Source organism: Gallinula chloropus (genome assembly GCF_964237585.1).
Source record: "Gallinula chloropus genome assembly, chromosome: 12".
NCBI lineage: Eukaryota > Metazoa > Chordata > Aves > Gruiformes > Rallidae > Gallinula > Gallinula chloropus.
Window position 1 is genome coordinate 8,180,220 of NC_140097.1, and position 16,859 is coordinate 8,197,078.

Genomic DNA, 16,859 nt, shown 5'->3' on the forward strand with positions numbered 1-16,859 from the left:
GACATACTGGGCTTTGCTGGCTTGCTCTTGGCTTTGCATTACACTCTGACTTTGTGCTTGGTGCTCTGTCGGGCACTTTGTTGAGTACATGCCAGGGGAAGGCAGGATGCTGCAGGGACCTGCCGTTACCTCCATCCCAGGCTGTCTCCATCCTGGAAGTGGTGTTGTGTAATAGCTGTTTTCAGCCAACTTAATTGCTCTGTGCAGACACCTTTTCTGTCTAGCCAAGGCATTCACCAGCATCCAAGGCGTCACCAGCCTGGGTGACAAAGCACAGAGACACAGTACTTTTGTCAAGGTACTCACCTTGGTGATGCCATACAGAGTCAGTGCCTCTCAGTGAGTGGGTTTACGTTACCTTGTCAAACTGCCACCAGAATGGGGTCAAAAACGTAGGATGCGGAAAAATCCAAAAATTCTATTTTTGTCTAGTTTCCTGTTTATTTCTTTTCCTGAGGGGTCTCCTGTTATACATATCATGCCAATCCAAAACTTAACAACACTGGTTGTCCAGTCTCAGGTTTTAACTCTTTTAGATGTCTGAAAGCATCCTTACAATGGTTCAGCCTTATTTTAAAATAGGGCTGTTAACCCAGAGATGGTGCCTTCAACAGCAGCATCAAATAAAGCCTGACTTCTAAGTGTTCCCATACAGAGGAGCAGGGAACTGTCACAAAGCACTAGACTTCTCTGTCGGAGAAGCCAGTGCAGCACGTATAGCTGTGCACAAAGCGACTCGCCCTTACAAGGGGATGTCTCAAACGCTTTGCTCCAGCTGAAGCCCATCCATCAGGGAGCAGAAGCTCAGTCAAGCACTGACTTTGGGAGCTGGCAGGTCTGTGCACTGCTCTGTGCATGAAACTCTGCTGCAGGAGAGCTTTTTGCCAAAAATACGTGCTCATCAGAGGAGCTCTGTGTGCCAGGCAAGGGATCCTCACCTTGTAATAAAACATGAGCGGGAACTCCCACAGGTGGGGTTTTTGGAGAAAACAGTTAACAGGATTGATCATTTTGCCCTTTTAAAAAAAATTGTAGTTACCTGCAAGAAACTTAGAATGTGATTTCTTAATATGAAAGATGGAGAAAGACTGCTTGCAAGGGCCTGTAGTGACAGGACAAGGGGCAGTCATTTTAAACCGAAAAAATGTAGATTTAGATTAAATATAGGGAGGATCTTTGTGATGAAGGTGGTGAGACACCAGCACAGATCGCCTGGAGAAGCTGGGATTGCCCCGGGATCCTTAGCAGGGTTCAAGGCTGGGTTGAATGAGGTTCTGAGCACCCTGGGCTAGTGGAGGGTGTCCCTGCCCATGGCAGGGGATTGGAAGTAGGTGATCTTTAAAGGTGAACCCCAAACCATGCTATCATTAATGTTGAAAACAGGCTTTTGGCACAAGCTGAGTATCTATAAGCTTTTTTTTCTGTATTTCACATATTGAGGCACTTGTAAGTGGGGCAGGAACATGTCTGTGAGACACACCTTCTGAAGCTGGGTACAGCCCTGGGCACCCAAGCATTTCAACAAGCCCATGTACTATCAGAGGGAGAACTCCTGGTCTACATACAGACCTCCTGGTCTCTGTACAGACCCATGGTTCCCGCTCAGCCTGGGCAGTGCCACTACCATCCCAGCCCAACTGGCACTATGAACATTCAGCAGCACATGGAGGACCCAGCACTGGATGACCCTGCGGGTTCAGCAGCCAGAGTGAGATTTGAAGGGAGCGACTCTTCTTACACTCCTCTTCCTTTGCCCCACAGGTTGTCATCATGGAGGTGCAGGGTCTGAAGTCACTGGCCCCCAACCGCATTGTATACTGTACCATGGAAGTTGAAGGTGGGGAGAAACTGCAGACTGACCAGGCTGAAGCCTCAAAGCCAACGTAAGTCTTGCTGTGCCATTTGCTGTCTCCACCATGCTCTCCTCTGCCTCATCTCTGTGCTGCTGAGTCACTGAGGATAGCTCTGGCTCCTGTGTGGTGACAGCAGAGGGAACTCTGAAAGCAGAGGAGAAATGTGGTCTTCCATGTATGCAAAGCATCATCCTGCAACTCAGAATGGCCCATAAGCCCTGATTGAGGGGAAAAAAGTGTTAATGACAGGCTTATGTCTCTTGTAGCCATAGAGATATAAATTAGTATGTATACGTAAGTACTTTGCTAAATAGGGATGCAGTTAAGCATGTGCTTAGATAAATACTAGTCTGAGTGTCCATCTAAAGTGGGGCCATCAGGTGCAGGTACATGAGCTCATCCTCACTCAGAACGAGTGTTTGTCATCAAGGAAACAGTTGGCAGGGACATGCTCCGGCAGCCACAGACAGAGCTGGGAGAGGAGCTGGGGAAAGTTTCAAATCACTCAGTTAAAGCTTTATCTGAGGTCACTCTGCCCTGGTACAGGTCAAGGGGAATGTTTTGTTCTTTCCTCTTTGACCTGGTCCCCAAATTCCCAGCCCTGGCCCCACACTTGGCATTTTTGGCTTATCCAGATGTTGTTATAAGCCTGCTAGTAGTGATTGATCTTTGCTAATTTGGAAGGAGAAAATGATGAATGGTTTATTTCCTTTCTGATTCGTGGGAGTAGTTAACATGAAACACTATTTGAGGCAGTTTTCCTCTGGTTGGTTCACTGCAGAGACTTCACACTTGAATGAAATTCTTGGTGCACATCCTCACAGAGGAGAATTGCCAAGGTGATATATAGCTTCCTCTGGCAGTGGGGAGCAGTGCAGGGGAGCTTCTGTTAGGACATTCCCTCTCTATTCCCATATCCCAGTCCCTTTGAGTGACCAGTCCCAAGCAGCATTTCACCAGCAGCTTCCCATGCTCGTGGAAAAAAAGCCAAAACCACCCATCTGCATTACATGCAAGTGGCCAGGCAATGTGGGCAACCAGTCCAAGAGCAGCTGATGCAGGCAGGAGAGCAGTGCTGAAGGCAGGCTGCCTTCCCTTGGCGGTTGTCCTCCCTCAGAGGCACAGAAACTGCTGATGCCTTGCACCCTGCGCTGTACTGGAAGAGCAGGAATCTGCAGTAAGTGGTTTAAAAACAATATTCCCAATCAGGAAAGCTGCTGCAGCCTAGCTTACTTTTCAAAAATGCTTCAGAATCTGCTTCAGAGAAGGAAGTAGGAGAGCTGTGCTTGGAAGAAAATTTCCATAAGAACCTGCAGTTGTCATTATTTTAGGTATTTTTATTGCTTCAGTGGAGAAAGTTGGGCTCTATTTAGGGGAAATTCTGCTACTTATACTGAAATGCATGTTTCTGGGTTACATGTGCTTGTTTAGCTTGGGCTGTTCATCCCACTTCTGTGGGGTCTGTCCTTCCTTACGCAAGCCGCTTTCGTGTCAGCTATTGGACCATTTGTACAAGCATTGTTTTGAAAATGAGGGCTTCAGGAGTGAGCTCTCTAATTGAGTGGGTCTTTTTATCATAATGAAATGTACAGTGTCTGGGCATGAAGCCATCAGCCCTCAGGAAAATGCAGCCAGTGCTGAATGCTGCAGCGTGATACAAGTTACACAAGTCCATCACACTCTTCCTCTCTCTGCACTGGGCTTCCCATAAAGGCATGAGTCAGGGTTGAAGTCCTCTAGGTCACTCCATCACTTGGGTTAACACCTATGGAAATGCCTTAGCAGGGGAGTAGGTTTGACCATTGCATTCCTTGAGGGTCCTCAGACTTCTTACTTCCTAAACCAAAGACCACCCAAGCCAATGTTCTAAAATAACCTTGCACAGAAACCAGAGACCATCACAGAAAGCTTGTCCTTTTTTCTTCTCTGTATTAGAAGTGCTTCTTTCACCTTGCTTCCCCTTCCCAACACAAGAGCCCAGGCAGGGAAAACCAAAGCTGTGTGAAAGCAATTTACTGCACTTAGATTCTCCTCTACAGAGGAGAAGGGAAGAGAGAATGAACCAGATGTGACATGTTTGTCATGTTGCTTGCAACAAGACTTGAAGGCCCTCAGGTACTCCGGTGATGAGGACAGTGAAAGAAACAGCTCAGAGAAGTCTTTGGTGTGTTTTGAGCTAAACTGACTTTCAGACAAAAGATTTGTGGCCAGCCAAAACAGCCTTCTGGAGTGTCTCTTCGAATGCTGATGTCACTCTCAGCAAGGTCATTCACACGTGTTTAATTGTGGACATTTTATCACAAGCAAGACACTGATAAAGGAGCTAGATGAGCACCAGTACAGGAGCTCATTGCTCTCCAGGCTTCCCAGGTGTTTGTGTGCTTTGGCAGGGGATGCTGCCTGGCCTGGGGGCAAGCACCACACTGGGGGGGGGGGTTTGAGCCTCAGCGCTATGAAGGTGTAAATACTGAGGCAGGTTATTGCTGTCCTTCCCCAAACTTGTGTATCTCAGAGGCTTATAAAATGGAAATGCAGGTTAAGTGGCTGTGCTCAGAAGATGCAGTGAATACAGGCCTGGAAGTAAGCAGTATTTTCTCATATTTAATTCTTCATCTGCTCAGAATTCAGTTTTGCTGTTGGCTGGAGGCTCTACAAGCTACACAAGACTTTATTTCTCATACATGTCAGAGGGAAAAAATGCATTTGAACGGTAAGATTTGCTGCAAAGCCTTCCCTTTTTTATAACAGCCCTGTGTCCTGGGACACTGGAAAGGGGAGTGCATGGCTCTGCACAGCCTCATAGAGTCACAGACTGGTTTGTGTTGGGAGGGACCTCAAAGCCAACCCAGTGCCTCCCCCTGCCATGAGCTGGGACACACTCCACTACCCCAGGGTGCCCAAAGCCCCATCCAACCTGGCCTTGAACCCTGCCAGGGATCCAGGGGCAGCCACAGCTTCTCCGAGCACCCTGTGCCAGGGCCTCCCAACACCCTCATAGTGACCTTGTAGGTTATCTTTTTACCTTAGAATGACTCATGGAGTTGTTCACTCTATTCTGACATGTCCTTGAAATGCCATCCTTCAGCTAAAATACACTGGTGGCAGTGGCTGCTCTTCATCTTCATGCTGTGCCACATGTCCTAACCTGGGCTACACATGTCTAACAGAAAAAGGCAATTTCCCAAACTGGGAAAGATTTCCAAAAACACTGGTCTAGTTGCAAGAGGTTCACCTGGTGTGAATCCAGCAGGTTTTGAGAATAAGATGTTCCAAAGTATCTTAGTGACTTTGGAGCTTGGATCCTGTTTGTAGATCTCAAAAGAGGCAGAGGAGCAGCAGGGTTAGCTGCCATGCATACCAAGTGATCAGACAAGGACTGTGTGCAAGGACTGTGGCTCTTGGGAGGACAGTAAATACTGGTCTGCTTTTTCTTCTTAGGCTCCGTGTTGGATTCCTGACATTTTAAACCCAATCCCTTCATGTGAGGATTATCTGCCTCAGCGCTGGTATAGGGGATGGCACAGTTCTAGAGAAAGCCAGACCTGAAATAGCAAGGGTTATTTCAGATCAGGCTTGTAGTGTATTATTAGTAGTGCTTTTAATAAGTTGTGTAAGAAAAAGCCTTTGTATTATGCCCTAACCCACAGATGCCTCTTCAAAATATCCCAAATCCCACTGCGAGCAGGATTTTACTGCTTTTCATGCTGGTATTGTATTCTTACAGATCTTTGAGAGTTTTATTCCCCACCCTGTCTTCCCTGCACGTTGGCCTGCTGCCTGCTCTCTGCAAAGCACAGAGGGTGAGGTGGCTCAGCACATCCTCAACACCGCTGTTCCTGAAGCTGTGTTAGTTCCACTGCTGTTTGTATAGCCTGAAAGCAAGGTTCCCGAGGGGTCTGGGAATAGCAGAAAAGGTCCAGGCACAACATCCCTGTCCTGTGGTCCCTAGAGAGGCTGCTGGATATATTTAAATGATGACCTGTGCTTGTAGCAATGCTCATGGGCTGCACCAGTGATTCATGGTCTTATATCACCTTTCTCTGATGTGAGCAGAACACAAGAAAACAGAGAGAACCGAACAACAGCGAGGTCCTGCGTGCCTTGTGGGTAAATGCTGTGTGTTCACCTGGGTGTATTTCAGCATGCAGATAAGTCTCATTCTCCCCTGCCTTGCAGTAGTGAGGATGGGGTGCATTGAACCCAGCTGGACTCTTTGGGTTAAAATCAGGAAATAACCGGTGGGGGAGGATCCAGCCAACCTGTCTGGGCATTCTGGTCAGCCCAAGAGCAGAGAGAAGTGTGGGCTGCTCCTATGACTCTGGAAGTGACTTCGTTTGGAGGTTATATATCTCCCCTTGCAGAGCAGCCTCTTCAGAGCTAGTGTCATAGAGTATAAGTAGTGAGAATGGAGCTTATTGTTTTTAAAAGAGAAAAGAGGACTTTTTATTGCTTTTTTTTTTTTCTCCCCTGCAGTTTTCTTATGTGTGTGCTGTTGGGGCAGTGCTGGACACTCGACAGGTCACTTCTTGTGTTGCTTGTCATGACCAAGAGCTTGTGCTTCATGCCCTCTCCATAAACTTGCTCTTGATAAAGTAACGTCTTTAGTAAACTTTTAAACCTCTCCATCTCCATTCCCTTAGCCACTGCACTAGGAGACAGGGGTGCTCTGGTTTATCTTTGCACTGGCTCCCAGTGCTGTTCCCTGATTTGCTTTCAAGGTGCTCTGGCAGTTCGACTGCTTCTCTCTGCTGCAACAGGCTGCCCCTGTCAGGATCACTACACCAAACCTCCAAGCTTATTGCTCAGCTAGGGTCTTAGTTTCAGATCGGTGTGCCACATCCATCAGAGTCTGCTGTCTTACTGGGAAGAGAGACAGGAACTCCACAGCATCCTTCCACAGTGCCATTCAGTGACATCTCCTGAGAAATGGGCACTGAGCAGCAAAGGGAAGGGAGGCTGGCAAGCAGGGATGCCCTCTCTCTATTTGCAGAGGGGGATGATCTGGTCTTTTCATTCAGGAATCCCCTGCCTCAAGGCCCTGGAGTTTGAAGTGATGCTCAGTGGCTTTGCACAGAGTAAGAGCGTGGTAAGTGCGTTTGGTTGCAGTCAGTGTTTGCTGCCACAGTTAGTGGGGAGATGCTGTGAACGCTTCCCTGTGGCAAAGCGAGAAATGAGATGAGCTTGAATGTATGAATTACAAGTAAATATTCTGTGCCCTGTAGAACAAATGTAATTCCTCTAAACTGAAGGGGTTTATACTGGTGTGAGCAGAGTTTAGCCCATAATTCACATTGTGTATCGGCTGGTACAGCCGTTGGTGCTGTGCCTGGTAGGTCGCTTCTGGACATGTGTGGTTCTGCCATGCAGGAGGGTGACCAGAGCCTGCAGCACCGCTGCCCTGGCTGCAGTGGCAGCCCCATGGGCTCTGCAGACAAGCAGGAGAACCAGCTGCCATTGACTTCCCAACACGAGCCCATGCCACCCTCAGAGCTATTGCTGTGTTGCAGATGTATCACCTCGTGGCAAAGCTCAGGCAGAAGACCCGTGTGCCTGTGCCTACATGGTTTTAAGCAGTCATTATATTTAGGTGTGCATGCCTGGCTGAGCCTTGTGTAAGCAAAATTCGTGGTGTTGGGTAAAGAACAAAGCAAAAGGAAATTTTAGGAGATAGCTGCTGGTTTTGTGTGTGGGTTTTTTCCTCCTCCTTCTAGTTGGCTTCAGCATTAAATATAAGCTGTCTTAATTACCCAGACTGATAGGCTTGCCTTTCCAGTTGCACAATTTTGTTTCACAGCTGTGCAGATGTTTACAGCTGTTTTTCCTTAAGAAACCTCCAGGAGCCTTACGAATGTGTCAAAGCAGGTAACAGACCCCGGGTACAGCTAACATCAGACACCATTGCTTCTGAGATACCATTCATGGGACGAGGGTCTGAGCAGAGGGTCAGTCTTTGCCAAGGTATCTCTTGGGGAAACATCTTCTGGGAGAGATCTTTGGCTTTGCTCTGTGTGAGCTGGGAGTTGCTTTTAGCCCCTCTAAAGGAAACAAAGAAGTGTCCAAATCCCCTCCTCAATAATTCTTCTCTTACAGTTACTTAGCATGTCTAGGAGCCAGTTTTTGGATGAGACCATGTGCAGCTTTGCACCGAAAGGGTTCTGCTGTTAGTTCGGTTGGACCTGTTCTTCAAATCCCCTTTTGTGTGTATGCTGCTGTTTCCATAATGCTCCTGAGATTTATGCTATGACATTCACATTTTTGAAAGTGGAGGCTGTGGACAAGTCATTAAGCACAGCAAAAAATGCAGTAAAAAGTTATTACCCAGGTGAAAGCCTCTGATCTATTATGGGAAGTCTTCACGCAAGCGGTTTAGTGGCCTTTTTAATTAGAAATTCAGAATCTCTTCTGATGTTTCCTCTTAACTGCTCAGCAGGAGTGGGTCTATAAAAAAATATGTGTTAGATTAGGCGGCTAAGTTTTTCCCCAGAATAAAGGCAAGTATCCCTCTGATAGCTGCACTGCCCTGGTGCAGCCTCCTGGACAGCAGTGCAGTGGTCTGCTGGGACTGCAGATGGTAATCCCACTCCCAAAGGTCTCACATGTGGTCCCTCCGCTCTCCTGTTCTGGAAATGTTACACTAGAAACTGTGTTGGAGAATAATGAAGACTTGTTTCTATAGATTTACCTCTTGTAGCTGGGTTCTCTGGTATCATGTAAGTGCAAGCTCTGCCAGTTTTCCCTGACCTTTAGAGCATAGGTAGCATTGCTTTCGCATGGATTCTCTGGTGTCTAGTGAGGGTTGAGCTCATGCACCTTCTCTTTCACAGATGTCTTTCTTTTCTCGCCAGCTGTCTAATTTTTTAAGTGCTCCTATGCACTTGTGAATTATGTATTCCTGTGATAACGCATACATTCAAATTTAAGTATTCCAGAAGGTGTGATGATGCCCAAGGCAATTTTCATTGACATCCGTCTGCTTCATCACTCCTGTGCGTGCAACCTTAAGATGGGATAGTAAAGACCAAAAAGGACATTGAAATGAGACTGAGATTCAATGATCTGGAGTAGTGCTAAATTAAGAGGAAGAGTGCAAAACGCAAGTTGGGGGATACAAGCTGTGTTCTTGTTTAATACCCATGGTTGGCATTTTTAAAAAATTAAGGCGTGCCTGAGTACAAGCTCTGCACATCCCTTGCCAAGGGGAAGGCTGGGGGTGAGATGTGAGACATGCCCAGTTGTTGGTTTATTTATTAAGTACCATGTATGAGTAATGCCCATTCTTATTTAATGAGAGGTGCCAGAGCTATTTCTGGTTGTGAAGCAGTGTAGGGAGATAGAGAGTGTGCTTTAAAGAATTGGTGCTGTGCCTACTGCCTGGACAGAGCTCTGGAAGAGGGAATGGTTTCATGGGAAGGCCAACCCTGGCAGTGATTTCTCAACATGTTAGCTGTCCCTTCTGTGAAAGGAAGGTAGACAGGCCTGTTGTCTTTGTGAATGTGCTAGGTATCCCAATGAACAGCAGCAGTATGTGTGAGAGCAATTAAAGGGAGCTACGTACTGTTGGCACTACATGGGCAAAGAGGCGGAGGCATGCTCCTGGAAAGAGAGGAGTAAGGAGACACATGCCAGCATTTTCTTGTACCTCTTCCAGAGCAACCCCAAGGTATTGAAAAAGCCTGTGAAAAAGGCAGGACAGAGTGCACAGGAGGGTCTTACGTTGCTCACTGGTCTTTTGCAGCTTTGCTGCAGGGCTTTGTAGGCAAATAGAGCTGGCTTCAACTGGGAACAGCCCTCTGTGGTCATGTTTTCTTCCAGGATGGGAAGAGTTGCTAGAAATGACTAGCCACGTCTGGATTAGCTCTGTGGCTGGTTCAGTGGAGCATCTTTGGCTAAAGGAAACTTTGGTTACCACATGCATGGCATTGCAGTCACCTTATACAAGAAGTGGTAGCTACCACAGATAGTAAACGCGCACAGACCCCTTCCCGTGTCACGAGTGGCTCCCACAGCATCCAAAGCGGATTTACGGCAGGTACAGCCTCGTAAAACCAGTTACTCTTGCGGTTCGGATGTGATGCTGCCAGCGAAAGGCTGCTGGATTACCTTCCCGTGTCCCCCCGCTGAGCTCTTCCCCTCCAATTGTAATTCGCTCGCCTTAAATGAGAGCACGGGGCGTTGGAAACCGCGCCGCTGCCTTTCCCCGCGGCAGCCCGGAGGCTGCGGTGACAGACGCTCCCCGCGTCCCACCCAGACCGGCCGGGCTTCTGCGGGAGCGGCCGGCCTGGCGGGAGGTGTGGTCCGGGGTTTTGGTGGGGTGAGGCTGGTCCGGGACATCTCTGGGGCAGGAATGCCATCTTGTGGCCACCGACAGCTGATGTGTGATCAGATCCACCGCCAGCCCCTTCCCTCAAGCTTCCCCGTCACGCTTCTCCTGCGCACCAGCTCTGCTGGGGGAACAGAGACACGAAGCTCTGCCGAGCCGCGAGCATCCTTTTTTTTTGGGTTCCTAAAGCTGTGCTGTCGGCCTCGACAGCTCCTCTTGGCTGCCGTGCCCTGGCAGCCGAGCGACATGGTGCTGGCACAGGAGTGGGGTCTGCGGGGACTGCTTGTGAGCCATGAGCAGAGCAGGATCAGACCTTCACAGGCTTTGCTTTGCTTTGCTGCAGTTCTCCGTCAGCTTTTCCCTGTTCCTTCTGCACCTTGCGCTCTCGGGCGCAGATGTGATGCTCGCCTAAGACATGTTTCTCTCCGCCGGCAGTTGTACTGTCGCCGTAGCCAGTTTGAGGATGTGGGAGTTGCAGCTCCTGGAGAGGGAGATGGTGCCTTTTATCAGCTGTCTGGTACTGCCGGCTGCAGGATGTTAAGCAAGATGGTGTCTGCGTGCGTGACACCTACACGTGTCTCTGAGCCGTGGGAACAAAAAATGGACAGTCCACGGAATGTTGCAGGTTGGAAGAAATTCTTAGCAGCTGCTGGGAGTCCTTAGGGGCGTGCTATCTCTGCTCACCTTTTGGATAACACTGCAGTGGTGGTTTTGAGTAAATGAACCCCCTTTTCATCAGCAAAAGAATTGCCAGTGACGCTTTTTTTTTTTTGGCAGAGGGAGTATTATATCTGTGACAGGAATTAAGATGTCACAGGAAACCATGGATTCACTTGAAGGGCACCTGGGTTATCCCATCAGAGCAGATGTCAGTGCTCCATGCAGAGACGTGACTCCCTCAGCCTTACGCAGCCCCTGGGTTAGGGGAGATACAGGCAGGGTGCTGGGCAGTGCATGTGAGGATGCTGACTTTCGGTCACCTGCACTGTAAATGCATCAGTGGAAGCAGAATTTACCATCGTTGTAAAGTCTGCACAGGGAAGTCTAGGAGGAATCAAATCTGTTTGCGCTGTCACTCCCACTTCAACTGAGCTTCTTCCGAGGGGATGGGACTGAAAGGCTGTTCTGTCAGCAGAAAGGGAGGAGAGGAAACAAATGTGAGCAAAAATAGGCTGCGTTGTCAGTCTGTCTGATCTCTTTGGTTATCCTGTTCTGAAGGTGAGTAAACACATTGAACTTTTACTGTGGGAGGAATCCCAGAGGAGCCTCAGCAGCTCCCGGGAATCAAACCGTGCTATGGATGCAAACCATTCTCAATCCACTTCCACAGGCAGAGTGGGAAGGTACCTTTCTTAGCATCTCAGTTATATTTCCTAGCCCAGGACATCTTTGCACAAGTAGAAACATAAACATTTGTTTGCATCTCTATATATTCTTTGAGATTTTAACATAGGATCTTTTCTGTGCACCTGCAGCAGTCACCTCCAGCATCCCTCCTTAGTCGTGGAAGGACAGGGGCACTTCTGAGGTAGGCTTCATTTCATCTGCTTGCCACCTCTGTATTGGGATGAAGGCTTAACTCCACCGACTGTTAATTGATCTCTCCTTATTATAGCAGGAGCCCAAGGCAGGTGGCACAGCCAGGCATACACGGTGGTAAAGTCCCCTGAATTTGTGGTTTTTCACAGTTGTGATCCATCTCTTGTCTCAGCATCCTCTCCTGATATCTAAAGATATCCTTTCCTCAGAGACATAGTTGTGTTTGAGGCCCTCTGTGGTATGTGAATTCCAAACTCGGTCCCACAAAACCTACCAAATAGATTAACTGACTTGTGATTATGTCACTGGATGGCTGCTGCTGGGGGGAGGAGTCAACACCTCCTATACTTCATCCACAGCTTGATGCCCTCACTGAACCTTGCAGAGCAGACAACATGTACTCTCTTTGTTTGCTGTCTTTACTCAGCACCTTATTTTCATTCTGACTACATTTTTTATCTCTCAGTAATGATGTCTCTTGAGATGGTGCATCGCCCGCTGGGTTGCGTTTCTTAGAAGAACCCATCTGACCTCAGTCAATGTTTGTAGTGCTGCTGCAGTAAATAGCAAACTGGTTTGTGACTGCTCCCAACCCAGCATCCCCAAATGGGCTGCGGCTTGTGGCTTTCTCCCACTGAAACAGAGGTGTGCATGGAGCTGCAGTTCTCCAGCTGCATGACCCAGCCTGTGGGCTTTCTTGGAAACCCTGAAAAAACAGCCTGAATTCTTCTGTTGCCCTTGGGCTAGTTTCAGATCCCAAAGACACAAACCAAAAGCCTATTATCCATCGCCGTCACCCATGAGAGATGCAAAGAATACATATTTTCCCTGAAGGCTTTGGGATGCCCTACTTCTTTTTATTGCTGCTTTGTGACCCAGCTGGTGCAAGTGTGAGCACCTGCCTCCACCACGTGTCGTGGCCACGTCTGTGCTGTCACATCCCCTGCCACTTCGGTGTCTTTGCAACGCTGCTCCCAAAGCAGAGCGAGCAGCCTGCTCTCCCCACGCCTGCCTGTGAAGGGCTCAGCACGTGGGCAGCGTTGTCTCGTTTACGTCATTCCTGGAAGTTCACAAATACCCGTTTCTGGAAGTGAAATGAGCATTTTCATCCCTCTGGAATTGATGCTGTCCCTGCATCGGGTTTTGCTGTCGAGCTGAGTAAGTCTGTGCACGCTCTGTTAGAACGAGCTGCAGCCTCACAGTGTGGGCCAGGGAAGGTCAGAAAAGCCACTGATAACTGAAATCTTGGCTGTTGATCTCTATTTCATGGGTTTGAACAGCTGGTATGTGTAAAAAATTAGGGAACATAACAAAAAACTTTCCTGCAGGCTTCTTCACAGTTCACTGTTAAACATGTTTAAAACCTGCACTTTTTCCTCCTTCCTCTTATCTCTAGAAATATGTAAAAAAGAAGCTCACTTAGTGCTGCATTAGAGGAAAAGGTGTGCTACTCCTCAGCTGTGTGAAGGTAGGTTAGCTCAGTGCCTGGCCTGCTGCTTGTCCAACTTTGTTTTTCCCCATGCTCAAGCTTTGGGTGTACATGATTTATGGCCCAGGATTTAAGGCTGTTTCCTGGGAAGCTCTCTTCTAGGAGGGGAGAAATGGGCTGAAAACAGAAAACCATCATTTGTTAGGCAGGATTTCTGGAAGAACTGAATCAAGACTATATGTAGAGTTTTAGTCTCCCAGCGATGAAGTGGGATCGGACCTCTCCATCCTCAAAGTGGGATCCAGCTCCAGCACGCACCAACACTGGGTGCTGTGATTAGCTGAGAAACCAAGGCTGAATGAAAACACCACACCATGCAAGATGAAGTAGTGACCTGGGGAAAGGTGGCTTTGCTGACATGTGTTTCCTCAAAAAAAGGCAGTGCCTGTCTGCTCTTGAGCTTCCCTTCACCAGCCAGCTCACAGTGGTGACCGAACAAAAGATACACCAGGAGGGACACAGACGTGCGGGTGTGGGTGCCAGGAGAGAAGAGAGGAGGGATATGGATGGAGAGAAGCACATGAAGCATAATTCTTTCCTGCCTGCACCAGCAGCACACAATGGAGGCAGCTGGACCAGCTGGCTGCTGTGTACTCACCACATCCCACTCTGGCAGCAGAAGAGAGCAATCAAGATTAAGTTGGCCTTGGCAATTTTGTTCCAGACATGGTCATGTATATTGAAGGCCTTTCAGATGGACCTTCCTGCCTCTGTGCACAACCAGCCGCTTGCTGCTGGAGGGTGGATGGTGCTGGGTGCTGGTTTAGGTGGCCCTGCCCCTGAGGGCATGTTCTGTGTTCCTAAGGATGTGCTCCTGGCCTGGGAGGGGACAGGCATTGCTGTGGTTACATATGAAAAATGATACTGGGCAGGTGGCTCAATACACTACTGCAAATCTAGGCAACGTGCAGGAATATCATTCTGCAAGATCTTTTTACTTCAGCAATGAACTTGTGGGAAGAAGGCAGAAGGGCAGCATCTTCTGCAGAGAGGGGCCCTGACCCAGGATACTGCTGTGTACTTTGGGTGTAATGCATACCTGGGCTGAACCTCCCAAGGGAACAGCATAGCTCTCCTTCAATGCACATTTTCACTTCTATTTTCTGATTTTTTGCATGTTTATTCCATGCAAGTTGGCAAGTAAACCCCTTTAAATAAATGTATCTGAGGAGGGAGAAAAGGTGTCCTCTGGCAGTTTCGAAGCTCGTGAGAACCGGTCATAGATCACGTTTAAATGTCAACCCCGTTGAAAGCACATCACTCCCCAGCTGCTCCCATGTTAGCCTGCTGACAGGCCGAGCTGGTTAGCAGGGCTGATTCAGTTGCTCTTGTTCATTATTTATAGAAATCACAGGAATTGATGTTCTGGCTACATCAAGTTACAAGAGCAATGATGGGAGAAGGGTTACTGGTTCAAATTAGGCAGGGGCTGAGCAGGCTTGATGGAGACCACAGTACACAAATGAAAGATTTTAATGTATCCTCCTTTAGAGGAACTTACACACTAGAGGTCAATAGAAATTACTGTCAATGTCTCTCAAGGACAGCTGAGAAAGTTGTGGATTAGGCCATGTAAGTGGGATATCATGGAGAAAAGCAGCTGGAGCTTGAAACCCTGCTGTCTGCTTTCATGGTAGATATAAGTGCAGTCAGGACAAGGACCCTTGCAGGGTTTTGCTCAAGCCTTATTCTTATCCCAAATAGGTTTTTAATGGCACGCTGTAACATAGCAGTACCATGGTGTTTGAATGATTTTGTCTTTATGGCTACGTAGTAACTTAACTTCCTAATCACTGTGTCTGCGTTTTGGTAGCACTCAGAGGCTACAGCCAAAGATCAGGATGTAAAGCACTTCAGATCCATAGGATGCAGAGAGTTGTTTCTGCAGTGACATTGTGGCAGGAAAGGGCGAGAACCTGGTGCAGCAGCAAGGTGAGGAGCCTAGGTGGTTCTGTCTTGTTTTTGTAAGTTGGGAAGGGCAGAGTAGCATCAACCGGAAGGTTTGCCAGAAGATCACCAGTGTGTTGCTTGAAACAGCTGACAGCAGCTTGGTTAGAGAAGTCTGGCACCTGCATCAGCAATGGTATCAGCAATGGCATCACTTTCCCTCCATGTGCCAGTAAGGACGGTGCCCACGAGAGCTCCCAGATGCTCCTAATACCAGACAGGTGAGCCCATCCTTGGAGTGCTCTGTGTTAGACAAGCTCGTGGAGGTAGTGAGGAGCAAGGCTGACCTTTGTCCCTTGTTGTCCACAGTGGATGTGTGTCATTTCATGTTTCATTCAGAAAATAAATCTCAGTTATAGGCTGTTTGGTTAATAACTGTGATGGCACCTCTAGGTCAATCTGTAGGCACAAAGTGATGATCTACTTATTTTACTTGTAAAAGGTAGAGCAGGGGCCAGCATTTGCCTAGTTAGCACCTAGGGCACATTTCATCCTCTGGCTCTTTGTAACCAGAAGACTTCAGCTACTCATCCGAAGTTTGATGCCTAACTAGAGATGGAAGTAGATCCTAGTGATATCACTGATACAACAGAGGTCCTGTAAATAGGGTGGTGATTGTAGCCAAATCATGATGAACAGCAGCATTTCTCGGTCGGCACCAGGCTTTGGGATGCACTGGGCAATCAGAAGTGCTGGGCTTAGGGTTTCAGGTGGGATTCAGGTGGTTGATGTGGTTCTCATTGAGAAAGTAATGTCAGGACTTCTTTACGCTTACATGGTGCATATCTATCTATATCTATATCCTTTTGGCCAGAACACTGTTATTTGTCCTCATTTGCACATGTATTCTGGCTTTGAAACATTAGTGTAACCTCTGTGGTGCGGGGACAGGTAGTGTAGGTACTTCATGAAAAGATTTGTCCAGAAAGGCTCCTAAGGCAGTTTCCCAGCAAATAAACACCTGCAGTGATGGCTTGCTTAATTATTAAATATGGAAATGAAACCATTACATTGTTAGTCCCCTGGAAGAGCCTAATACCTAACTACTGTCCAGAGCTAATTTTCTGAACAATAATTTAATACCCAGCGCAGATAACCGGCGTACTTAGATTGAATACAAATGATGTTTCGGTGACATGAATTATGGCCTTATGCTGAGCATCACTATGGCAACTAATGACATCACCACAGGCTTCAACCTGCACAAAACCCAACTTCTGAGGGTCTCTATTTGTTGGCGCAGATCTTTTCAGGGCTTTTGGGGGTATGAATATGTAAGCACCACCGTGTTGTCAAGGGTTTGCTGTGCATGTTTGCTGTCATTTGAAACATTTATTCCCTTTGTGGTTGATGTTGTTCTCATGAAGGAAACCTAATGAAAATTACTGTTTGTATTTGGTTAGTAACATTTGTTGATAACATATGGTCTGGGAATGCTTCAGCAAATAAGAGCTTTTTAATAGTAAACAGAGATATGAGTTCTATAAAGCAGATGCTGTCAAAATACAAAGTGTAAGGTTGGATATTTCCTTAGTTTTGCTGCTTACTCAAAGTGAGCTTATCTTCCTTGCTGGGGACAATGTGATTTTTTTTAAGAGAGAAAATATAATCTGTGACCTGAAGCTGCAATCAGAAAATAAGGTGTGTGGGGGGTTTTGTTTGTTTCTGGTGTTTAAATCGTTTATTAGGTAGCTAGTGGATCACACATGAA

The 16,859-nt window shown here is 47.5% G+C and overlaps 1 protein-coding gene across 4 annotated transcripts in view; it reads left to right on the forward strand.

Annotated features, from left to right (window-relative positions):
* The window catches only part of CADPS (calcium dependent secretion activator), a gene marked incomplete at both ends in the record, with an annotated part of 215,861 nt that overhangs the window by 82,666 nt on the left and 116,336 nt on the right, over positions 1-16,859 (forward strand). For all 4 annotated transcript variants that reach the window (XM_084269725.1, XM_084269723.1, XM_084269724.1 and 1 more), the window contains one exon: positions 1,762-1,883. In XM_084269725.1, coding sequence (XP_084125851.1) covers positions 1,762-1,883 — 122 coding nt within the window. The remainder of the gene's footprint in view (positions 1-1,761; positions 1,884-16,859) is intronic.